The following is a 25,891-nucleotide window of genomic DNA, read 5'->3' as shown; positions in this document are numbered from 1 at the left end:
ACAAGCTTGCTCTGATGGAAGGCATCATAGTCCGATGGAAAGAATGCTAGCTTTAGAATGAGAAGACTTGGATTCAAATGCTGGCTCTAATACTTAACTTCTTTAGACTACTTGCTTAAGCTCTCTGTGACTCAGTTTCTTCAAATGAAAGAATCAGAATAGATGACCTTGAAGATCCTTGCCATCTTCAAGTCTGGCCTCAGATACTTAATAGCTCTGTGGTCCTGGGCAAGTGACTTAATCTCTGTTTGCCTCGTAATGTGGAAATGGTAACTGGACCTATGTCCCAGAGTTGTTGTAAGGAACAAATGAGATAATAATTGTAAAGCCCTCATCAAAGTGCCTGCAGCATAGTAAGTGCTATATAAATTATATCATATGTAACATATAATTATATTATTATTTTATTATAATAATTTGTATATTATTTATATATGATATAATATTGACATATAATATAATATTATTTTACAATAATTATATTATTATTATTATCTCTAAATCTGTGAACCTACCTTTCTAGCCTGGTTACTCCTACTCTCCTTTGCACACTGTCTGGCCTTATTGTTATTATTCACACATCCCATCTCCCAACTCTGCCTTTGTTATGTCTGTCTCCTGTGCCTGGAATATACTCTGTCCCAGCAGTATGCTGGCAAATGTTTAAAAGCCCTCTCTCCAAGGGGTTATAAATGTACCCATGACACATTTTAAAGATTAATCGGCATTATCTACATTTTTTCCATCACTTTCCTAAGTCCAGAAAATCAGCAAGACAATAAAGGAAGCATTTGCTTGACTTGTAGCATTTGCTTATTTCCAAGGTGTGGATGCTCACACTGGAAATTTAACAACTGAGTCCTGTGATCTGGCTCTGGCCAACCTTTGTGCCCCTCCTTGCTCCTGCCTCTTGAAACCAATGCTTTTCTTCCAGACTCGGCTCACATGCCACCTTCTCTATGCTTGCCGCCCCCATCCCTGGATGCTTACGCTTTCTGCCCAACCCCCGCCAGGTTACCTGGTATTTTTTTCTCTGTACCTATTTGTGAACATGTTGTCTCTTAAGGCAAGGACTATTTTTCATTTGTCTTTGTATCTCTAGTGTGTAGCAAAGTGCTGGTCACTCAGTAGGTGCTTAATAAATGCTTGGTGATTGATATCATGATTTGGGGATTTTGAAAGTTTAATAGATGCACGAATTCATTTGCTATATGTAACAGTAGTGACCTGATATAATATAGAGGTTTACCTTGAAGACCCAGATTCAAATCCTGCCTCTGACACATTCTATTCATTTGACCATGGGCTAGTTATTTATGCTCTTAGTACCTCAAGTACCTTTTTAAGATTTTTAGTGACAAATTGCTGATCAGCATTGGTGGAAGGAGTTCTTCATACCATAATCATCTATGGTCCTGCAGACCTATGAACAAACAAAACAAAGAAAAAAAGAAACCTTTTAACAATAGTCATAAATACATTGGGATTGGGCACGGAGATAAATGTGTTTTCTGTGGGTCAGGGTGATTGATTACGTGGTCGGATTTCTATATTACTTTTTTAATGTGGTTTAGACCACATTAAATGTGATTTAGACCATCTAGGTAGCTCAGTGGATATAGTACATTGGGCCTGAAGTCAGAAAGACCTGAATTCAAATCCAGCCTCAGACATTGGCTGTGTGACCCTGGGCGAGTCACTTAACCTTTTCCTCAGTTCCTTATCTGCAAAGAGAGCTGGAGAAGGAAATGGCAAGCCAGTCCAGTATCTTTGCTAAGATAACCCCAAATGGGGTCACGAAGATTCTGAAATGACTGAACAACAACAACAGATCGATATTCCAACTCAATACCTGACTGATGATGGGTTTAGTATGGCATGGTAGAATGAATCCTGTTTAGAGTCAGAAGACCTAGGTTCTTCTACTTATTGCCATGTGGTTATGGACACATCATTTAACCTCCCTGGGCCTTACATTCATCATCTGTCAAATGAAAGAGTTGAAATTAAGATCCCTTTCCAGCTCTTAACCGATGAATTTTTGCATTAGACCAACTCCTTAAGTTAAAACAAACATTATCTTACCTCTCTATGTAAGAATTCTCAGAAAATTAACTTTATTTTTTTACAAAAAAACACTGATGAGCAAAATGAAGTTACAGGGGAATGGAGGAGAAATAGTAGTTTTTGTTTTCATCATTACCGTTACCCTTCCCTATCTCCACTCAGTGTAAAAGATTCAAATGACCAACATGTTGGCATGATTTGCTTAAAGGTGAGAAGTTCTCTGGACTCAGGAAAGCACCGGTAGGCTATCTCAGTGTGGCACTGCTAGCTGTGGTGGGCTATCTCAGCATGCCCAATGTATATATGTTCAATAATTTAATGTTCAGCTCATTACCTTAGTCTCTGCTTGGTGACAGGGCAAATCTGATCATGGCGACTATTTGGCTAATGTATATTTATTCTTTACCAAAACTGAATCCAAAATATACATTATTCAGTTATACTTTGGTTTGGGAATGTGCTTCTTTGTTTATTACTCCATAGAAGAATACCATTTTTGTCCACATTTGTGCATAACTTTAGTTTGCATCAGACAAGTGATTACTAACTATGGTACAGTGTGTTATGAGTGTCTGACTTGTTTGTAACATCTAAACAGTGCAAGGTTCCCTTGAGGCAGTGTCTGTTTTCCACTGTAATCCGCTTAATAAACCTGTTAGCCGCCAGCTTGCTCATTCTACTATATATGGCCAAGATAAAGTAAGAGGTTTCCATTTCACATTAAAAAGGAGAATGAGGCACTAAGCATTGAGGTAAAGCCCTACTCTTTAAAAGCTGTCGTATTTTTAAACAAGTGGTAGGTTTGAATCTAGATGTCTTCAAGATGCATTTCCCCCACCCCCGCCCCCACCCTACCCAGGAGAAGGGAGAAAGCCATCTTTATTAGCAATTATAGTGGCATGATCATGCTTATTGTAGATCTCTTCCAAAAGGATAATTTTGCCCTTGAATTATTTAGAAAATCTAAGGACCAATGGGAACATAGGGCTCTTGGTGTTTTCTCTCTCTCTTTCCTATAAAGCTGTCTATGGGTCTTGATTTGTGCTGTTTCAGTTTTCAGGGCAGTCATTCGACGGACTTCTCCAGAGCGCAGATCAATGAGCATGCCCTCCTACGATTTGTTCATTCATCAGAAACGCTGACCCTGACATTGAATCACACTGCAGAACATTTACTGGAGACCGACATTAAGCTCTTCAGGAAATACTTTCTGGATAGAGCCCTTCTGCACAAGGTTAGTGCCAGATTATTCTAGTGAACAGTAGCATAGTGTATGAAGAAATATGAATCAATTCCGGGTTTTTGCAAAATGTAACCGCAGGGGCTGGGGGTGGGGTGGGATTGGTACTTTTCTTCAAGTGAACTTGGGAGGGGCCGCTAAGTGGGAATTATGTTAGCCCAGTAGACAAAGAATTGTTATTTTAGCTGTAGAAAAATAGTAGTTTACCATAACACCTCTTTTATTGTTTCCTTTACTAGTTCCTGAGTCATTTCTTCTTTAAAAAAGAAAAAAAAACTCTAGAATTATTTTGTTGGATTTTTATTTCCCATTAACTCATTGTCTGTATGCTACTTTCTATCTTTACCACCTAAAACATGGTGTGTATGTTGTATGTATTTGTGTGTATGCATACATGCACATGTTATATATATATATATATATGTGTGTGTGTGTGTGTGTGTGTGTGTGTGTATAAACACTGTATGTACATAAACACATACACACAAATGCATACTACCAACTTTATGGTGACTCATGGCTTGGGAGTGGATAACGAGAATTATAGTATATATATAAATATATTCATCATAAGATAATGGAAAGAATGCTCGATTTATAGTTAGAGGACCTAGGTTCAATTCATGGCTGTGCTACTGAGTTCCTGTGTGACCTTAGGCAAATTATTTAACTTCTCTGAATTCCTTTTTATTCTTCTGTAAAATAAGGAGTCTGAATTAAATGATTTCTTAGATCCTTTTTATACCACTAAATCTATGATCCCAAGAACTCTGTTCAAACATGAATTGGTCATTTATGCAAACAGTCCTTTTTCATGGTCAAACCAAATAAAAGCTTTGAATTTTGTTTTACTTCAGCTGTACACCAACGCTTAGCACAGTGCCTGGTGCATAGTAAGTGCTTAACAAATGCTTGTTGACTTGATTATACAAAATACTTTATTCTTAGTTTATCTTTCTAAGAGAATCTGGAAGACTACATGGGACAAGTATATATGTATACATACATACATGTATGTATATATGTGTGTGTATATACATATATATATATAATTTCCATTTAATTCCTAACCAGAAATCTGATTTTGGTAGCATGAAGATGAAGTAATAGTGACTGCAAGGCCCAGAGATTTACATGGATACCCCAATTTGGGCCTTTCATATTTCCATCAATCTGTAGGAATCCCACTAAGGAAATCAGTGACCACAATGGGATTTACAGGTTAAAAATCAGGCTGCAACACTGAGATTATAGTTTACTTCCAGTTTTACCTTATTATTTATGAATGTAACATGTACTTATGTTTGGTTCATGAGACAGTTGATTGTTTATATAAAAAAAGACGTGTTATTACCATATTCCACATGCAGTTTTTTTGAAAAATTGTTAAATCAATATATACCCTTACCTTGTGTGGAATGTAGCAAGTTGGCATATGATTTTCAAACAGTAGACCTCTTCCTGTTTGACTTGTGTCCTTAATTGAGAATGTTTAATTTTGCAAGAGACTTCAATGGTTCTCTGCCATTCTTGGTTTCCTCCTCGAGTGGTTGTTTTGGAATGACAGGGCCTGATGGAGCATTGTTAATCCATTTTCTGTTACTCTTGGTCCATTGTTGTAGGTCCATTGGGACATAGCTCAGCACCACAAGGTCCTTCAGAATAGAGGGACATATATATATCTCCACAAAAACCTCCTTAAAAGACTTCCATGTCAATGGTTACTGCATATTTACTGCTCTGATGAAAAAATCAGTTGTTTTATTATAAAATACTCTAATTTATCACATAACTTGGGATTTCTTACACAGTACTTAATGGAACATGGATGATTTCTGTACCTGAAATTCCATGAGAAAGCAACAACAACTCAACTTTGTAGAACACTTTAAGGTTTAGAAAACACTTTCCCAAAATGCTCCTTTGAGACTCATGGAGTTGGAGACTTCTTCATGGTCCCAAGGTGGACCTAGGAGGTGTCAGAGCCAAGTACCAAATTCAGTACTCTGCTTGTCCCTTAACCTAGGTTTGCCCAATAATTCACTCATCATGAATGCTGTAGAGTTTACTATGACAAAAAAAACCACATAGAAATAAATTGTTTAAATCCTAGAACTTTGTACTTAAAAAATATAAGAGGACTATAGGAGCAAAGATCTAGAATCAGCATGATTATAATGGATCTAAACCACCATAGATTTGTTTTACATGATAAATTACACAGTTTTGATTCTTTTGGCCAACTTAGGGAAGGCTTTTCATGAGTTCTAAAGTAATATTCTTACCTGTTCACACAATTTTTTCTATATCATTATTGGAATTATACACGCACACATACATAATACATACGTTGTATGTATGTATAGCTATACCCTACAATGTTGCTGTGTATCCTTAGAAACTATTTAAAAACAAGGTGGCAAAAATTATAATTACTATTATGATTAGTAGTCATATGATGCTTAAGATAACTATTCAATGAAAGGTAAAAAGTATCTTTCCTGAGTGTTTGAATATAGCATTTATCTCTCAGAGAGCTTTAAGAAGAGGTTTCAGGTCTAGTGGCATGGCCCTTGTTCAAGTCAGTCCATCAGAGGCTGAAAATTAGAGATCTATGTGGGCCTTTGATAATAGGCCCCAGTACCTGTGACTCTTCAGGTCTTTTATTGTATCTACCTTTTGAAGTTTTATTATATTCTCCTTCATTATCAACAGGTTTTTTTTATGTCTGTGAAATATAAAGTTTTAAAAAGCCCAATAGCTAAAATAAAAATAGCAGCTTGGCAGTGCAGTGTATAACAACACTGAACTTGGAGTCAGGAAGACCTGAGTTCAAATCCTCCTTTACTCAGAAACTAGCTGTGTGACCCTGAACAAGTCACTTAGCTGTTATCTACCTCAGTTTCCCCATCTGTAAAATGGAGATAATAATAGAACCCATTGGGGCAGCTAGGGGGCACAGTGAGTAGAGCACTGGCCCTGAAGTCAGGAGGACCTGAGTTCAAATCCAACCTCAGACTCTTAACACACTTACTAGCTGTGTGACCTTGGGCAAGTCACTTAACCCCAATTGCCCTGCCTTCCCTCCTCCAAAAAAGAAAAAAAAATAACAGAACACTCTTCTCAGAGTTGATGGGAAGATCAAATGGGATAATGTCTGTAAAGTGCTTTGCAAACCTTAGTACATTATTATGATTTACTCCATCTCTCTATTTCACAAATGAAGAAACTGAGGACCACAGAGGTGGTGAAGATCTAATGAGGCGCCATATGTATTTATAATGTTGGTTATTATTGTCTATTGAAAATGCACTTAATACTGAAATTTAAACCGAAAACCTGAATCTGCCAGCAGACCAGGAAAAGAGATTCAGATTTAGTGCATGAAATGAGAGAAAGAAAAGGGTTATTTGGGCCTGAGCTGTCAGGCATTGTGAAAGGAAAACTACTGGAAAGGGATATACAATGTCTTGAAAAACTCAGTCAAGGCCAAAGTGCTTTTTAAAGAACAATATTTGTTGTTGTTCAGTTGTTTTCAGTTATGTCTGACTGACTCTCCATGACCCTGTTTAGGGTTTTCTTGGCAAAGACACTGGAGTGGTTTGTCATTTCCTCCTCCAGATCATTTTGCAGATGAGGAAACTGAGGCAAACAGGGTTAAGTGACTTGCCCAGGGTCACACAGCTAGGACGTATCTGAGGTCATATTTGAATTCAAGGCTTCCTGACTCCAGGCCTCGCACTCTTTCCGCTGACATTTAGCTAGTTGCCCATCAAAGAACAATGTATATGATGCTAATCAGGATTTTACTGTTCTCCTGTGCACTAGTCATGACATTAAAGTCATGAAAATTATGTGTCAATTTCTAATATTTAAAATAGCAGTTTTCTATTTATCTTATAAAACAACCAATTTTCAATTTAATTTTTTTTTAAGTCTGAGGAGACTCAGTGAAGCTCTAAGTGAGTTTTTCTCCCACTTACAGGGAAGTTGTTGACGTCTAGCATCAGCCCCAAGCAAAACTACCTTCAAGTCTTCCTTCTTCCCCCTTTTCTACATCCTCTTCTCTCCTTGGTGATGTGTCCCTCCTTTATATTCAAGTATACAATGATACCCTCTCTCCTTTAGTAAGACTTGCTCCAGTTTCTCATTCACACTAACGTATAAATGACTAGTAATAGCTTCTGGAAGTATAAATGCCTCTGGTAGAAGTAACATTTTAACAGACATCACAGACTTAAAATAAAGGGATGAGGCTCTGAAGATGGAATCTGAGCCCTCAGCTCAAGGAAAGGATTTTTTTAGGGCATAGGACCTTCTAGGATTCCTGAAAGCATACTGTGTCAAAGCTTGCCCACTCCAAGTGGCTCTAAGTTATGATAATGAAGCCCCTCCTGGAGACAACATATGGTACAGGATAGTATTGGAGCTGGAAGGGACCTTAGGAAACCTTGAGTCCAACCTCTTTCACTTTACAGATGAGGAAATTAGGCTCATAGAAGTTAATGACTTGCCCCACATCACCCAGATGGTAAGTCCTGGATTCTAGGTCCTCTGGCTTCATAGCCGGTGTTCTTTTCATGACAATGCTGAGTTTAATACAGATGTTTTTCTACATTTATAATCTTGCCCTTTCTCTCTTCTGCTAATAAGATGGAACAAACAAAGAATTCTACCTCATTAAAATTAGGGCACTGGAAAAACATCACGTATGAGAATTGTCTCTGAACCTATGCCATTTTCATTTGATTGTGAATTGTGTAACTTCTCTTGCTCCTTGGCATTTTGTTCTGAGATTCTTAAATAAGTGTCACTAGACATAATGGGCATAAGGACAGAGTCTATGTGGTTTTCAATGTTTTTATTCTGTTAATGATGACCAGTAAAACCATCCTGATGACTTCTTAGTCATTTTCACTTGGCAATCACATAAGAAATGTGGGTGTTTTCCTGTCTTGTTTTATCTCCTCAGCACCAACATAGCCTTCATTTTGTATTCCTTTAGAGCCCAACTTTCTGTTCCTTGAATCTATTTCCATTAGAAGGTAGCGAGTCCTGACGGCTGAAAGTCTCCTTGCCTTCAGTTCCGGAAGATCTGCTTTTAGCCAGTCTAGGCTAAGGACCAGCCATTCAGTATTTTGTAATTTCACAGAGTTTAGTGCTTCATGGGAAATATCTTAGCTACAACTTATTCCAACTCCTCATTTCATATACCAGGAAACTGAGGACCAGAGTCATCACCTATTGCTCTTGATCTAGAATAGTTAAACAGCTTTTGTTTCAGGTTCATACCAAGAAAGGGATAGCTGTTAGAGAAGGAAGGGGAGGCAAGTAGGTGGTGCAGTGATAGAGCACCTGCCCTGGAGTCAGGAGGACCTGAGTTCTAACCTGACCTCAGATGCTTACTAGCTGTGTGACCCTGTGCAAGTCACTGAATCCCAATTGTCTCCCCAGCCTCCCTCTCCCCCCAAAAGAGAGAAAGCAAAGGGAAGTGGTATCTCAGCATATGTATAGATAGCAGTACCTAGATGTTTCCCTGAGCCTGTCTCCTCATGCACTAGCATAGCCTGTTCTCCTAATGTGCCTTCACTTGCCATTTTTCCTGAGGGACTGGTTTTAGTTTTAGCTGGTTAGATTCCAAAGCTCTGGTAAGGTCAAGGTCAGATGAGAGTGTTGTCACCTCCAAAGACTCGCTTCCAACTTCTACTGTCCTTACTCTTGGATGTTCCTGACCCTGTGTAAATATATGCCTCTCTGGGGCAAGGAATGACTTCCACAGCTGAATCCTAAAATCCCTTCCATCCCCCAAAAGGTCTTCTTCCTTCTCCTCTACCTCCCACCTCCTGCCCTTAGCTTACTGTGACCTGTCAGAAAAGTCTGAAGATTTTTCCTTATCTGAGGTGGGTGTTTTTAATCTCTACTTCCCTCAATATAATAGAAACAGAATTGGGGTTTGAAAAACTTTGCTAAGGAATTAGGGAAGAAAATAAGAAGGTGGATAGACATATTGAACTTGAGTTATAAAGGTCTAATGGTATGCTTTAGCTAATCTCAGCTGAGCTTGCCTCTGAAGTCTGATTCATAGGAGAAAGGATTTAGAGCTGGAGGAGGCCAATCCCTCCATTGGACAAATGAGGAAACTGAGACCAGAGAGGTTTAGTGACCAGCCCAAAGCCATACAGCTGGAAAGTAGCAGGGCCATGATTTGAATCTCATCTTTTGACTCCATGTCTCAGACTTTTTTTTTTTACTATCCTATGTTATTTGGTGTTTTTTTAAATTCTTCATCATTTTATTCCGTGTCTTCAAAATTGTTCACTTTTACAATATTGAAAATATGGTGTCAATTATTCTTTCTAAAATTATTTGCTATTTTATTTTTCCTCTAATACATGTAAAAACAATTTATAATATTCGTTTTTAAAATTTTGAGTTCCAAATTCTCTCCCTCCTCACCTCCCCTCATTGAGAAGGCAAGCAATTTGATATACGTTATACATGTGTAGTCATGCAAAACATATTTCCATATCAGTCATGTTGTAAAAGAAAGCATAGACCAAAAAAACCTCAAGAAAAAGAAAGTAAAAAACACATACTTTGATCTGTATTCAGACTCCCATCAGTTATTTCTCTGGGGATGGATAGCATTTTTCGTCATAAGTCCATCAGATTTGTCTTGGATCATTGTACTGCTGAGAATAGATAAGTCATTCACAGTTGATCATCTTATAATATTACTGTTATGTATACAATGTTCTCTTGGTTCTACTCATTTCACTTTGCATCAGTTCACATAAGTCTTTCTAGATTTCTCTGAGAGCATCCTGCTTGTCATTTCCTAGAGCAGAATAGTACTCTATCACATAAACTACAACTTATTCAGCCATTCCCCAAATGATGGTCATCCCCTCAATTTCCAATTCTCTGCCACCAGAAAAGAGCTACTATAAATATTTTTGTATATATATATATACATATATACATATATATGTGTATATATATATCTGTATATCTCCCATGTTATTTGAATAATTTCTACTGGACAGTCAGGCCAGCAGCCTAGCACATTTCTTAAGAGCAAAGAAAGCTGGTTTTCCTCTAGTTAGTATCTCAGTCTAATCTGGGTACTGTTTGAAAGCATTGGCACCTTCTTTTCTTATGGTTAGATTTCCTTTCCCACCCTCTGAACATACTTGGAGTCCTGAGAACCTTCCCTGGTGTAAAAATTAGTGCCCCCTCCCCCACTGGAACCTTCCAACCAACATATTTCATTGCTGGTGCCTCTGGCTTCCAGCTCATTGACAGAACTGAGATAGCAGACACCCAGTGGAACTTCTCATTGTTCCCAGGGTTCACCTAGGGTTCTTCCTTTGCCCACTTCCTTATGTTCTTCTTTTTTAAAGTACTGATGTTCTTTAGAAAAAAATCACTATTACTGCTTAACGATTTTCCCACCCACCTCAACAGAACCCTCCCTTGTACCAGATTAAGCACAATAAAACAAAACAAATGAACATTTGACAGTGAGTGAGTGCCTCATTCTACAGCTGTGGTCCACCAAGTACATATTCTTCTCTGAGCCCCTTCCTGCCACCTGCTCCTAGAAGCCTATTTTCAAGACTATGGATACAGAATCCTCTTTCTGGCATTCAAAGCCCTTCATTACCTGGCCCCCTCCTACCTTTCCAGTCTTCTTACACCTTACTCCCTGCTACATACTCTTTGATCCAGTGACACTGGCCTCCTGGCTGTTCCACAAACAAGACACTCCGTCTCCTGACTGTGGGCATTTCATCTGGCTGTCCCTCATGCTTGGAATGCCCTCCCATCTCATCTTTGCCCATTGGCTTCTCTGACTTCCTTTAAGTCTAAATAAAATCTCATCTTTTACTGGAAGCTTTTCCCAATTCCTCTTCATTCTATTGCCTTCCCACTGTTAATTGTTTCCTATTTATCCTGTGTATAGCTTGTTTGGGTATATTTATATGTTGTCTCACCCATTAGTGTTTAAGCTCTTTGAGGACAGGGACTGTCTTTTACCTCTTTTTTATCCCCCGTACTCAGCATGGTGCCTGGTACATAGAAGGTACATAATAAATGTTTATTTATTGCTTGATGGATTTAAGCATTCATTAATGATAACATAAAAGTTTTCTATAAGAGAAGGGTCATTTCATTTTATCTTATAACCTCCCAAATATCTTTAGCTATCCCCACTCTTCTTTCATTCTCAATAATTTAGCCTTTGATAGTATATCTCTAATGATTAAAATAGATAAAAATTAAGTGTTTACAGTATACCAGGCATCGAGCTAAAACACTATTAATTTATACTTTTGTAAAATCTATAATTCAGCAAATATGATCTATCTTCACTGACCAGTCAGTCAATAAGTATTTAAGTTTATTATGTACCAGGTATTGGGAATACAAATACAAAGAATAAAACCATTCCTACCACAAGGAGCTTACGTTTTAATTCAGAGCTTAGATCCATTTATGCTATTAGTCATAATTTTTACTCTCTGTTGTATATTTGAAGCCTCAAAGAAGTGTCAATGATTTGGATTTTTCACTTTTAGACTCTTGATAGAAAAGAAGTCAGGACGGAGAAACAACTACCAATACCCTCCAATGCAACGGAGACTGAAGCAGGTAAGGATTTTCCTTACTTGGGAAATGTATAGGGCATCTACTTTTAAAGCCAGGTGACATTCTATCACATTATGAACATTGTAAAGTCTGATAACACAGGAAACTTTCTGTGCCTTCCAGCAGAGGGCAGCATTCAACCAAAATAGACCACTCAAATAATTCCCAAGAGTCGTTTTTCCTGTCAGACGGGAGGGGAATACAATAGAGTTAAACAAACTTGAAATAATAGACTTCATTTTTAGCAGGAAACAAGGATTGCTCTTGGGATTCATTAGAAGATCCTCATAACAAAAGAACAGCCAAGGGGCGTTGCTCAGGAGGATTTTATGGGGATGGATGGGAGAGACGGATGGGAAAAACTTGGATCTAATTTTTATTTGCATCTGCTGTGGATTAAAATATAATTATAACTCTAGTCCTGGCAGTTGGTTTTGCTGTCTAACAGTGTCAGAGAAGTGGCTCCATAGTATATGAAATAACTGGCATGTGTCCATGCTTCCACAATTTAATTTATATTCCTAACATACTAGCAGGTTATCCCAAATGAGTTAAATGGCAGAGGGAATGGTCTCCTTTTATGTACTTACTGACATAGCTAATTACTAACCTCTGCTTCTCCCACTAACATCCTCTCCTCTCCTCCATTCATTGATACTTGTCTTCACCCTGTTCTTACCTCTTCCATCCTGACTTATCTTTACCCTTCCTCTGATATTTGTCCTACCTCCCTGCCCCCACCCCTTCCAAACTGTTGTATAAATATCTTATGGCCTCTTATTCACACTGGTCCATTTTTCATTCTGTCTCTCTTCTCGTAGTCTTATGTTTTTACCCTCTGGTTGACTTTCTCCTAATCTGCTTTTCCTCTCTCCCCATCACTCCCTTACCCCCTCCTTTTAGTGTACATATTTCTTCTTTTGACACACGCCCTGTATGATTTCCCCTCTAATTATTCTCATTGGCTGTATTTTAAAAAAGTAGAAAGTTGGAACTGATGGATAAACGGCAGTCACAAAAGAGAGAGAAAAGGATGGAAGAATTGTATTGACTTTTTTTGTACTCAGAGCTTTCTTTCCTAGGAACATTTAGTATTTGGTTTAAGATGGTAAAGCTTCGGAGGAGTTAGAGGAATTAGAAGTCTGGTTATGAAAAAGATTGTTTCAATCAAAGAACATTCAGGTATCCATTAGGTACCTACTTTGTGCCAAGGATTGTGCTAGGTATTGTGGGGGAAAGAAGAACTATAGCACATGGTTTCTGCCTTCAAAGAGTCTACAAGCTAGCTGGGGGATACACAAAAATATTAGAGAACATTATAACACTTTTCAAGGTTTTATGAGTACTTAAGGGGCAGGGGTTGAATCACATCCCAGTAGGCTGGTGACTATCAATGTAGCTAATACCTGTTACATTAGCAATAAATGGATCTGGTTAGTAGGCAACTGGCAGACCTTTCCACCCATAAATAATATTGCCCATGAGTTTATTATTTCAGCCATCATTTACAGAGCCAGATAGTATTTACTACTTTGCCACTTAAGACTTTTGCTTAATAAGAAAGACTCTGTTTTTGATCACTGAATACCAGATTGGTTGCCTGCTTCTCTCCCCCCTCACCCTCCTTAACTGTTGCCCCCATTCATACTCAGGACTATGCCTGAATTGTTTCAGTGGGTTTCTTTTGACCACCCAGGTTAAAGTCATTCTATTTCAAGCCATCATACAGTCAACTCAAATCCTTTGTGTGATTGGGCAGGTTTTTGTTCAGTTGTTTCTATCATGTCCGACTCTTTGTGACTGCATTTGGGGTGTTCTTGGCAGTGATACTGGAATGGTTCGCCATTTCCTTGTTAGCTCATTTTACAGATGAGGAAACTAAGGCAAACCAGGTTAAATGACTTGCCCAGGGTCACACAACTAGGAAGTGTTGGAAGCCAGATTCGAACTTTTGGACTGCTCTATCCATTGTGCCACCCAGGCAGGTTACAGTCTAGATAAATAAATACCTCTTTGTATAGAAGTGAAGGAGTTTCCTGTCACTGGATGGGTCCAAGCAGAGTCTCACTGACTTCTTGTAGAAGGTATTGCATAAGGAATATGTGTATCAAGTAAAACCTGATGTTTTTTTCAACTTTAAGATTTTGTGTCTAGCTATTGCAATGTCATATAATTCATTCTGTGTGTGTGTGTGTGTGTGTGTGTGTGTGAGAGAGAGAGAGAGAGAGAGAGAGAGAGAGAGGGAGAGAGAGAGAGAGAGTCAGACAGAGACAGAGAGGGACACACACACACACACACACACACACACACACACAGATAGACAGAGACAGAGATAGAGAGAAATCCACTGGAGTACTGTTACTTCAGAACTGTTAGATGAATTACGTGAAGGCTTACCATCGAATTCTTCTACCAGGACCTACCAATCAACCAAGAAGTATTGATTAAGTCCTTCTTCTGTACCAGTACTGGGGCACAAAGACAAAAGTGCAACATCCCTGCTTTCCAGTAACATTTAGTAAGTAGGGAAATCATATGTGCATATTTAAACAAAAGGAAGTTGGGATTTGGACTACCCTAAGGTTGATATCACAGTAACCAAAGAGTAGATAATAGAGATAATTAGGTGTTAATGTGTTAATGAGGCGTTAAGACACAACAATTCTCTTACAAAATGCAACACCTAGAATGAAAGGGAAGAACTTCATTGGACAAATACAAATTTAAAATGCCTTTGAAGACCTTTAAATATCTAAGCCCTGGATGAGTCTCGAAATTTAAGGGAGTTCAGCCAAGAGCTGCCAAGGAGACCCCTCTCTTCCAGCAGAAACTCCTACTCTATTTAGATGCAGGTACAGATACAGAAGGGCAGTCGCTTGTGGAAACTGATCCTAGAAGGCTGTCGACTCCAAGAAAACTAGCCCTGATAATCAAAAGTTGAATTATAAAGAGCAGCAGACTTTGGGAGCCTGCCTGAGCAGGCAGGCTCTGCCTAAAGCAGAAATGCTGAGCCCTTGTGTGTGTTGTGGGGACATGCTCCTTAGTTTTATGGGAGATGATTTTGTAGTTACTGTGGTTATTGTGGCATCTTAGCAAAGTTAATTGTGGGGCTGCTAGATGGCACAGTAGATAGAGCACAAATCCTGTTGTCACCAGGTAATTGGACCTGAGTTCAAATTTGGCCTTAGACATTTACTAGCTGTGTGACCTTGGGTGAGTGACTTAACCCCAACTATCTCAAAAAAGTGCCCACTGGCTGATTGTTAAAGGGAAGTGCAACAGTGGAGTTTTGTGAATAATTCCATTAGAAGGACAGACCTACAAGGAACCAAATTTAATACCGTTATCACAGCTAACCTAAGTGATTTTTTTAGTACTTTGCTGTTAGCTTGAATATTTTATGTTACCTATAACAGTTCACATGTATGCATCCTGAGCCAATGGATTGAAAAGAGAAATTTAATTAATCAGTAAAGCATTTATTCAACATTTACCATGTGCTAGGCACTATGCTAAGTGCTAGAGATACAAAGAAAAAGCAAAACCAGTCTCTGCCCTCGAGGAATTTGGAGGGAGACAGAACTTATATAGACATAGCATTTACATCGAGAATGGTACTACACCCGGAGTAAATGGAGGGCAACCTTTGAAGGACTAACACTCTAGCAGTTGGAATGGAGCCGGGGAAAAGCAGAGTATGGTGTGTTATACACTGTGATTCTCTTGCTTTGAGAATGGGTGGTGAGATGTTTGGTGAGAGGGCTCTTCTAAACATAGGTATCTTTATAGAGTTTTCCCTTTCAATATAAAACAACAGGGATTTTCAGATTTTCAAGCCTTTGTAGTTAATTTGATCTATACAAGCTGTTGTTCAGTCATTTTCAGTTATATCTGACTCTTCGTGACCCCGTTTGGGTTTTCTTGGCAAAGATACTGGAGTGGCTTGCCATTTCCTTCTTCAACTTATTTGACAGCTGAGGAAACAGAGGCAAACAGGTTAAGTGACTTGCCTAGGGTCACACAGCTAGTAAATGTCTGAGGCCAGACTTGAGCTGAGGAGATGAGTCTTTCTGACTCCAGGCCCAGCACTGTGCCACCTAGCTGCCCCAGTCTATACAAGAGGCCTTTATAATTGAAGAGTTGCCACTTTTCCACATTATGATGATTTATACTAGCAGTTAAGAGGGACATTCTGTGGGGAAGATTACTCAGCTGGTAAAATCCATATTTTAATAATAATGCAATTTGGAGGCATTAACTAGATGTGGTCTGGATTGTCTATTTAAAAATAGGCATTAAGTGTTTTGCTTTTGCTTTTGGTTTTTGGTGAGGTGGAGTGCTGCCGTGAGCCTTTTGAACCAGAGGGAATGTTTTGTTCTCTTCATTTGAGAAGAAAGTTAAAACTTCTTTTTGCACTTCTCTCAGACTGGCATTGTTGTTAAGAAAGGAAAAAAAAACCTCAACAATTTTCAGCTTAAACAAACCAAAGAAAACAGAGCATTATAGAGCTGTGATTACTGTGTGTTGTTAAAGCTTTCCTAAAATTGATCATGCAGATATTTCCACTTAATCAAACAACATGCATTTATTGAGCCCCGTTTGTATGCCAGGCACTGTGGGCTGGGGCTACAAAGACAGAAGTCAGAGCTTACAATATAGCAAGTGGAGACAACATGTACGTACATATGTGTATACAAAGTAGATGCAGGATAGAGACAGTGATTTTGAGAGGAAATCACTAGGAATGGAGGTGGGGTGGATGGGAAACAGGAAAGGCTTCATTTAGCAGGTGGTAATTGAACTGAGATTGGAAAGAAACTAGTGATTCTAAAAAGCAGAAATGAGAAGGAAGTAAATTCCAGGCAGAGAGAGTTGGATTGGAGCCAGTGGAGTTTATTGAGTAGGCAAATGACAAGATCAAATCTGTGCTTTAGTAAAATCACTTTGAGGACTGTGTGGAGGATTGGCTTGAGCAGGGAGAGACTGGAGGCAGGCAGACCGCTAAGAAGGCTATGGGAATAGCCCGGGTGAGAGGTAATGAGGGTCTGAACTGGGGTGGTAGCTATGTGATGGAAAGAAAGGGATATATATGTGAGATGACAAGACTTGTCCGCCAATTGGGCTACATAGGATAAATGAAAATGAGGATTCAAAGGATGCTTCAAACTCAGATCTGCAGATCCCTGGGCAAAGGGAACTTTGCTCGACTCCATCATAGGGTCATAGTCTATGATTATGGGGTTTGCCTTCTATGTTCACATTGGAAGGACCTACTCGTCTCTTAACTTCATACCTCAAGGAAGCTCCATTGGTTATATCCATGACAAGAGGAACTTCTCTTAAATGTCGTAGTCATACTGTGTTCTAGGCAAGTTAGAATAGGTAGGCTGAAGAAAGAAAATGGATTTAGACATCAATTCACCAACTGCCATCCTACCTGGTTCAGAAACAAAGCCCTAGAGCATTTAAACCTTTCCTGCTTGAAACTCCTGCCCTAGGAGTCCTGTTGTCCTGATTGGTGATTGCTTCTGTCACCCACCTTATCTTAGCCCAGATTCTAGACAGACTTACCTTCACTTTTTTTCTTTAGACTTCTCCTCCACAGAGGGCATATCACTATATGTAGGACCCCCTCTGTAGTTCCACCATTCTTTTATAGTTCTCAAGCTATAATCAACTTAACTCTCATGATTTCTAGAAACTGTGTAAATCTACTCTCCTATAGCTCCACTCACCATCTTTGCAACTTTCCAATGAACAAATCCCTTTCTGGTCACCAACAACGTGTGTGTCTGTATATATGTGTATAAACACACACACATGTACACACACACATATATGCACACATATAGACACACACACACATATATATATATACATATATAGACACACACACATACACACACACACACATATTCTCTCTGATTAGAATGTAAGTTCCTTTAGGGTAGGGGCTGCCTTATCTTTTATATTTATATCTTCAGCACTTAGCAGTGTGCTTTGCATATAGCAATGTTTAATATATTCTTTTTCATTCATTCATTCATTCATTCATTCATCCATCCATCCATCTACTCTCTTATTCATATTTCTCTTAAATCAAAACTTTTTAATTCTTTTTTAATATTTTATGGATTATTATGTATTCTATTTTGATATGTTTATATATTTTATATGTTTTTTTACAATTTATTTGAAACTTAAATACAAAATAAGGAAAGACAAAAACATGCCACGTACACAGCAGAACACAAGAGAAGATTCAATATGAAACAATAAATTTCTATTTTAAGAAAACCTATATAATAAATACTACACATTGTTTTCAAAGCTTCCTAGCTTTTCTTTGCTTCTTTGTTGGTTTTCTTTTGTTCTCTGCTCTGTTCTTTTTACTTCCCCCCCTTTTCCTCTTTCCCACCTAAAGAAGGCTACAATTAAGCATGGATACATACACACATATGTATTCATACACACACACATATATATGTATGTATATATATATATGTGCATATTATGTTTATTTCCACCTATCATCTGTTTCTCTGAAGGTATATAGCATCTTCCTTAAGTCCAAGTCTTTTCATGCTTTTCTCAACCAATTAGTTTATCATTTCCTACAGCACAGCCATTCTGCAATCCATTCACATCCTATCTGAGAGATTGTCTTTGAGTTTTTTGTCAGTCTTCTGTATTCCTTCTATTCTTAACTACATAGGTTTTATTTATACAAGACAAATTTAATTATCTGTTTTACACTTCAACAATGCTCTCACCTTATAATGTAGTTTAAGGTCTGATACTGCTGAATCTTCTTCCTTTACATCTTTGTTTTCCCTAGTTTCTTTGAAGTTCCTGACCTGTTGTTCTTCCAAATGAACTTTGATGTTATTTTTCCTAAGTAAAATAATTGTTTTGTAATTTAATTGGGATGGCATTGAATAAATAGATTAGTTAGGTAAAGTTGTCATCAAAAAATTATATTGGCTTTACCTACCCATGAACAGTAAATATTACTTCAGTTATTTAGATCTGAGTTTATTTATATAAAAAGTGTTTTATATTTATATTCATATAGTTCCTGTGTCTGTTTTGGCAGGTATACACACAGGTATTTTATACTGTCAAGTTATTTTAAATGGTCTAAAATAAGATTGAATAATATTGCTGATACAGTGTAATTTCTCTATTTTTTTCTTTTGATTAAATCTATTTTAACTTTAACTTCGTCTGAGATTATGATTACTACCTCTACTTTTTTGCATAATAAACTCTACTCCCACTCTTTATTTTTCTCTCTAACTTTCATAATGTTTCCTGAAAGCAGCATATTGTTGAATTCAAATTTTTAATCTGCTATTGATGTCCATTTTATGGGTAAATTCATCCCATTCACATTCTAAGCTACATTTATTTTTTGTGTATTTTCTTCCTTCTTATTTTTCCTCACCATCTTCACTGTTTACCTTATTCCTCAGTTTTACTTCTACCTGCTACCTCTAAGAGTCTCTTTAAGAGTTCCTCTAAGAGTCCTTTCCCCCCACCCTATCCCCTTGCCTTCTTATTTCTTTCTGAATGTAGAAGACTTTTATATCTGAGATATATATGTTGTTCCCTCTGTAACCCATTCCTGATGAGAATAAGGTTTCAGCACTACCACCCTCCCTCCATTATCTTCTTCTGTATCAGTTTTTCCTTTTGTGCCTCATTTGTATGAGATAACTACTCCTTTTTATCTCTCTCTACACCATTTTATTTTTTTTAGAATTACTCCATCATACTCAACTCAGCCCAAGCCTTTCTTTCAAACTACCCAAATAATGATGACAGTCATAAGAGTACTGATAATATTTTCACATATAAGAAATAAACAATTTGACTTTACTGAGTCACTTATAATTGATTTTTAATGTTTACCTTACATTTCTCCTGGATGTTATATGTCAAATTTTGCCTTAAGTTCTGAGGTTTTTTTTCCCCACAAAAACCTGAAAGTCTTTCAGTTTGCTAAATATCCATATTTTTTTTCACTCAGGATTATATTTAACCTTTCTGGGTAAGTTATTCTTGGTCATAACCCCAGCTCTTTTGCTCTATGAAATATAGTATTACAAGGCCTATGGTCCTTCAATGTAGTAGCTGCTAGGTCTTGTGTAATCCTTGTTGTAGGTCCATGATACTTAAATTATTTTTTCTTGTTGCTTCCAACATTTTCTCCCTAACCTGGGAGCTTTGAAACTTGGCTGTGATATTCCTGTAAGTTTTCCTCCTGGGATCTCTTTAAGGTGATGATTAGTAGATTTTTTCTACGTTGACTTCTCATTCTAGAACTTCAGGGCAATTTTCCTCAATAGCTTCTTGTAATATTGTATCAATTCTTTTTTATATCATAATTTTCAGGTAGTCCAACTATTCTTATCTTATTTCTCCTCAATCTGTTCTCCAGATAAGTTGTTTTTCTGATGAGATGTTTCACTTTCTCTTCTATTTTTCATTCTTTTTATTTTATTTTATGGTTCCTTGATGTCTTCGGGTGTCACTAGCTTTCCTTTCCCCAATTCTGGTTTGGAAGGCATTATTCTTTCCTTAAGTTTTTGATTTTCTACTTCCAGTTGGTTGACCTTCTTTTCATAATTTTTTTTGATTTTTTTGGATTGCTCTTATTTTTTTTCTAATTTTTCCTTGATCTCTCTTATTTGATTTTTAAAGTCCTTTTTAAGTTCTTCCAACAACTTTTTTTTTGTTCTTGGGACCATTTGATGTTTCTCACTGATAAAGGAGTGGGTTTTTTTTCTAGCTCCGTTATCTTCCTCTGGCTATGAATCCACATCTTCTCTCTTCCCATTGTAGCTTTCTATAGTTGGGTTCTTCCTCCTTTGCTTACTCATTTTTATTTACTTATTTTTTGTTTTATTTTGTTTTTAGCAGCTGTTAGTATATCAAGATGTAGTCCTGAGGTATGGGGAATGATGCCCCAAGTCTCAGGTCCTTCTTACTGTTAACATCTGAGATCTGTCTCATGGCCCAACCTTGGGCTCTCCTCTCCACTCCTAAGCCACAACTATGGTCCCCAGCCACACTTTCCCCAGAATATCTTGCTCCCTTTGGTCCCTCTGGTGGCTGCAAACTACAGCTGAACTCTCTGCTCTTGAACTGCAATCAGGGACTCTGCTCTCCTGCAAGTGCCCACAGCCAGCAAGGTCCCCGCCCCTCTGCTACTGCCCTCACCAGGTGTGTGCTAGCTCCTTCTCCCATCAGCCACAGCCTGGGACACATCTGGTCAGCACAGCTGTGTTTGGTGTTCCTTTACAGTGGTAGGTCCTTCAATCTTCTACTCAGCCATCAGGCTGAGGTTGCTTCCCTACCCAGTTGCCCCCAGGGCTTCCTGTTTGTTGATTCAACAGAGCTGGTCTGGAAGTTTTTGCCCTTCACTCAGGTAGAACTTCTGTTCCTGGAGGTATGGTCTTTCCCTGGGTCTTTTCAAATTGTCTTAGTAGGACAGCTGCTTTACCCTGTGTTTATTTCTGCTGCTCTAAGGCTATGTTCTGTCTTTTTTTTTGTGGAGGAAATTTGGAGAGCCAAAAGTTTTCTGACCTACTCCACCATCTTCCCAGAATCCTCCCTCCCTATGCTCTCTAAGTATTTGAGAGAACAAGTTTTTAAATCAAGACATTGTGTGTGTATGCATATATACAAATATATGTATATATATAATACACACATATGTACACACACATATGTATGTGTATACATATGTATTTTTGTGTATGTATATATATTTGATATTTTTATAAATGCCTAAAATAAACTGAACACCATATACATCTTCCCATTCTCATCTCATGTTGAGATTAAAGAAAATCCAACAAATATTTATTGCCATCTACTTATTCAAGGACTTGGGCCAAGCAATGTGGAGACATAGAGACAAAAAAATGAGTTACTGGCCTGTAACACCATATAATATAGCGAAGAGAAATACATCATGTACACAGATAAGCAAAATAATACAAGGTGTTCTATGATAACAGCAAAGATGAGTTGTCATTTCCTATTATTGTTTCTATGTTTTAAAAGGGGGTCATTTGGGGATATCAGACAAAAAGTTAAAAGGAAACAATCCATTTTTGAAAGGACAGCTTGTTATTTCAATTCAAACTACATTTGTAGGGTAGGAGGTAGGAATAATGCTTGTGGCTGAAGTCAGAGCAGTATGGGATTGGGGCTCCATGGTTAAGCATTAAAGAGAGGCATACATTTTTTTTTTCTGAATAATTTGGGAAAGACTGGAGAAGAAGGTAACTTACACCTTAACTATTCATAGGATCATAAGGCCACAGATTCAGAGACGGGAAGGACCTAGGATGGCCATAGATGACCAACACCCTTATTTTACAAGGGAGGAAACTGGGGCCTGGGGAGGTCAAGTGATTTGCCCAAGATGACACAGGTCATAAGTGTCAGAGGCAGAATTTGAACCCAAGTCCTCTCACTACAAAGCCAGTGATCTTTCCATTGTATCACATGGCTTCATACTTCACTATTTTAAGACTTTTAAAGTTTGGTGGTAAGAGTGCTGCTAGGTCCTGATTAGCGCAAATAATAAATCCCCGTTAAGCAGTTGCATTAATCAAATGTGCACTGCCTGTTCCATTGGACTGGAACTAATTACCATAATTTGTAATTTTAACTTCAAATAGTGTGAATGTGGATATATGGAAGCACTTCAGGGGATTCATTGTTTGTACTATTCAGTGCCTTGCTGTATGTAGCCTCTTCCAGGGAAACTGAAATTTGTATCTCTGTGGTTTAGTAAATACTCTTGGAGAGTTGCCCCCTTCTCCCTTGTCCCCAATCTACCAACAAATGGCCATGCTGTTGTTGATCTCTTCAAGCTTAGTAGGCTGATGATTAGATAACAAATACACAGTCTGTCCCTGGCCCTGCACTCAAGGCCATCCAGCAGTGGATTTTCAGAGCTCGTGTTCTTGTTGTCATGACTTTGGCAGTGTCCTAGGCAACTCTGTAACACTGTAAGTTTCTCGAAAGTTTGCCTGCCTATATTGGTAGAGGCAATTCTTTATACCAGTGTAACCACAGATCCAATCACTTTCCCTATGATAAAAGTAACGCTTGTGTTACTTTGTAACATTATTTGTTACATTGTATGTATATGTGCATAGATAAAATACATGCATGTCTTTAACCCACAGCTTGATAAGTTTGATTTGCATTTTGTGTCAATAGATTTTTAAATTTTTTTTTTAATTTTGGAGAGTCAATGTCTTAGACTCTGTGGGACAAGAATGAGTTTTCCAGTTGTACTTTCAAGGTGATATGGGAGTAAGGGTGCATGCCTACAGGTTTTGATCTAGGCATGCAAGTGGGAAAGTGGGCAATTGAATATTGAGAATAAGACAGTTCTGTGTATCTTGCGTGAGATAGCCCATTGGTTTTGCCTGCATGTTGTCCTCTTTCATTCTATCAGAGCAACTAGAGAGCATAATCAATGCGAAAATGAAAGGAAGTTGAGCCTCACTGATCTTTGTTTAACTTTTCTTTTTCCTCTTATTGACTACTTGACTCCAGACTAAGGACATCATATTTCCAGCTGGAAGGTTTCTTGCTTGGAAAAGCCAAGATTTACACACTTTTCCCCCCTTCTTGATATAATTCTTATTGGTTTTGGATTTGGGGATGTTGTATTTGCTGCTTTATTCAGTTATTTCAGTCATGTCCAACTCTTCATGACCCCATTTGGTGTTTTCTTGGCAAAGAAACTAGAGTGGTTTGCCATTTCCTTCTCCAGCTCATTTTATAGATGAGGAAACTGAGGCAAACAGGGTTAAGTGACTTGCCCAGGGTCACACAGCTAATAAGGGTCTCAGGTCTCAGACTGGATTCCACCTTATGAAGAAGATGAATCTTCCTAAATCCAAGCCCAGCACTCTGTTCACTGTGACACCTAGCTGCAAGTATTTATATAGTTATATAACATAAGTTGTTAAGGTGTGAGAACACCTTGGTTTCACAAAAAGATGTTCACCAGGCTTGACAAATCTTGTTCCAGGGAATTATCCTTTTTTTGCTGGATGGTTCTTGAAATCAAGATCAATGGTCCTTTAAGACAGAATAGCTCAGAGTGACTGATATCATTATCTCCAGAAGGTTGCTATAGCAATAAGTGGTTTGATTGCACTTTGCAATGGGTGTGCAGTGGGTTGGTGTAAAAGGATCCTGCTAATTCAGTAGAGTCTCTGTTGGAGTAATTTAATTAAGCTCCAGTAGAAAGAGAGCCAGATTCTTTAGAGACAACACATCCCAAAGCTGTAAAATCAAGTGTTTTTGTTGTTGGGTTTTTTTGGTTCAATTAATAACACATCATTACTTTTAACCCAATCCCTTAAAAGTGTTTTTGAACTGAATTTTTAAAAAATGAATTTGTGCAGATTAAAAGATTTTTGTGCTAATAGCCAGCATTTATATGTCATTTTAATATACCTATCTTGTGAAAATTTGGTGATAAAAATTAAGCAGAATTGCAATTTTAAGTTGGTTGGTTTCATAGATGAAACATCACCATTGTCAATAATATTTCACTAAGGAATAAAAGGGAATAAAGGCAAATGGTGACACAGACTACTAAAGGATGTTTTTTTTTGATGGTGGGAAGGCTAGAAATTCATCATGTTTCTGATAGTGAATACCTCTGTTGTTTTTGACAGTATTTGCATATTTAATTAACATGAGAGATCTTTGTCATCAAGGCCCAAGAATGAGCACCATTATAGAACATTATCCTACATATTATCTAGCATTACTTTTTTAAAAAGGTTCCATTAGTCCTAGAGGAATTTATCATCTAAAATGATGATTTTATTTTTGTGGTTATCACATTCAAGAATTTTATATTCTATATAACTCTTGCTGTAGAAATATGTCCTGATTATGTGTGTGTGTGTTAAATGTGGAATTTTTAAACTAGAATCTGATTTCTTCTCTTTTCCTTTTTTTCTTTGAATTTTTCTCTCATTCCTACTCTACACTCCTTCACTAGAGTGTGCGTGTGTGTGTGTGTGTGTGTGTGTGTGTGTGTGTATGTGCGTGTGTCTGCCTGCCTGTTTCTCCAAGCTTCCTTTTTAGACTTTACAGTTTTTCATATGTGGCCATTACAGTATGATATTGACTCAGTGACTAACTCCAATCATTGGTGCTATTGGAGTTCATGCCACTCCTTTGGCGCCATCTGGAGGTATTATAAAGACTGTGCATCTATGGATGAATGTTGAATACTTGGCATATTCTTTTTCCTGGTGACTAGGTTTGGAAAAACCAAAAGTTGGGACATTGCATCCATTAAGGCTAAGGTCAACGAGCATGCACACACTAAGTAGAATTGCAATCCAATTGCAATTATTTTGTGTACTCGCCATATATAACAACATACAGTGCTCAAATGGACCTCTGATTTCCTTAATTTGGATGTAATCCTCCAACAATACAAATTGAAATCCATTCATCCCTGCTCATGCTGTGTGACTCATGTTTACCCATCCACTAGGGTACTCAGTGTATTGGAGGCACCTTCTCCTTATAGACATCACAAGAAAACCAATGTAATGTTTGGGCTCTTCTGCTGTCATCCTTGCCATTCAATCAGCCCATCTTCTTTTTCTATCATACACTTCCCTAGTGATATCTTTTACTCGTGTTCAGCAAAGTTACTTATTGGTTATATATTGTAGCCACCATGTTCTTCTATATTACCTATTATATGTTACTCATTTTCATTCTTTGAAGATAAGTCTCACAGCCATATAACAATACTGGTAAAATATTGGTTGAAAAGATGGTCTTCTATTTCTGGGTGAAGCACTCGAATTGAAACGGGGAGTGCTTAACAATACTAAGCCATGGGTGTGTATTGACCACATA

General features: G+C 37.9%; 1 protein-coding gene across 3 annotated transcripts in view; it reads left to right on the top strand.

Annotated features, from left to right (window-relative positions):
* Positions 1–25,891, top strand: part of ARHGEF28 (Rho guanine nucleotide exchange factor 28) — a 276,929-nt gene that overhangs the window by 66,717 nt on the left and 184,321 nt on the right. For all 3 annotated transcript variants that reach the window (XM_036763762.1, XM_036763753.1, XM_036763746.1), the window contains exons 5-6: positions 3,121–3,301; positions 11,890–11,962. In XM_036763762.1, coding sequence (XP_036619657.1) covers positions 3,121–3,301; positions 11,890–11,962 — 254 coding nt within the window. The remainder of the gene's footprint in view (positions 1–3,120; positions 3,302–11,889; positions 11,963–25,891) is intronic.

Source organism: Trichosurus vulpecula, chromosome 1 (genome assembly GCF_011100635.1).
Source record: "Trichosurus vulpecula isolate mTriVul1 chromosome 1, mTriVul1.pri, whole genome shotgun sequence".
In the NCBI taxonomy this organism is placed as follows: Eukaryota; Metazoa; Chordata; class Mammalia; order Diprotodontia; family Phalangeridae; genus Trichosurus; species Trichosurus vulpecula.
This window is presented reverse-complemented; position numbering and strand designations above follow the sequence as displayed.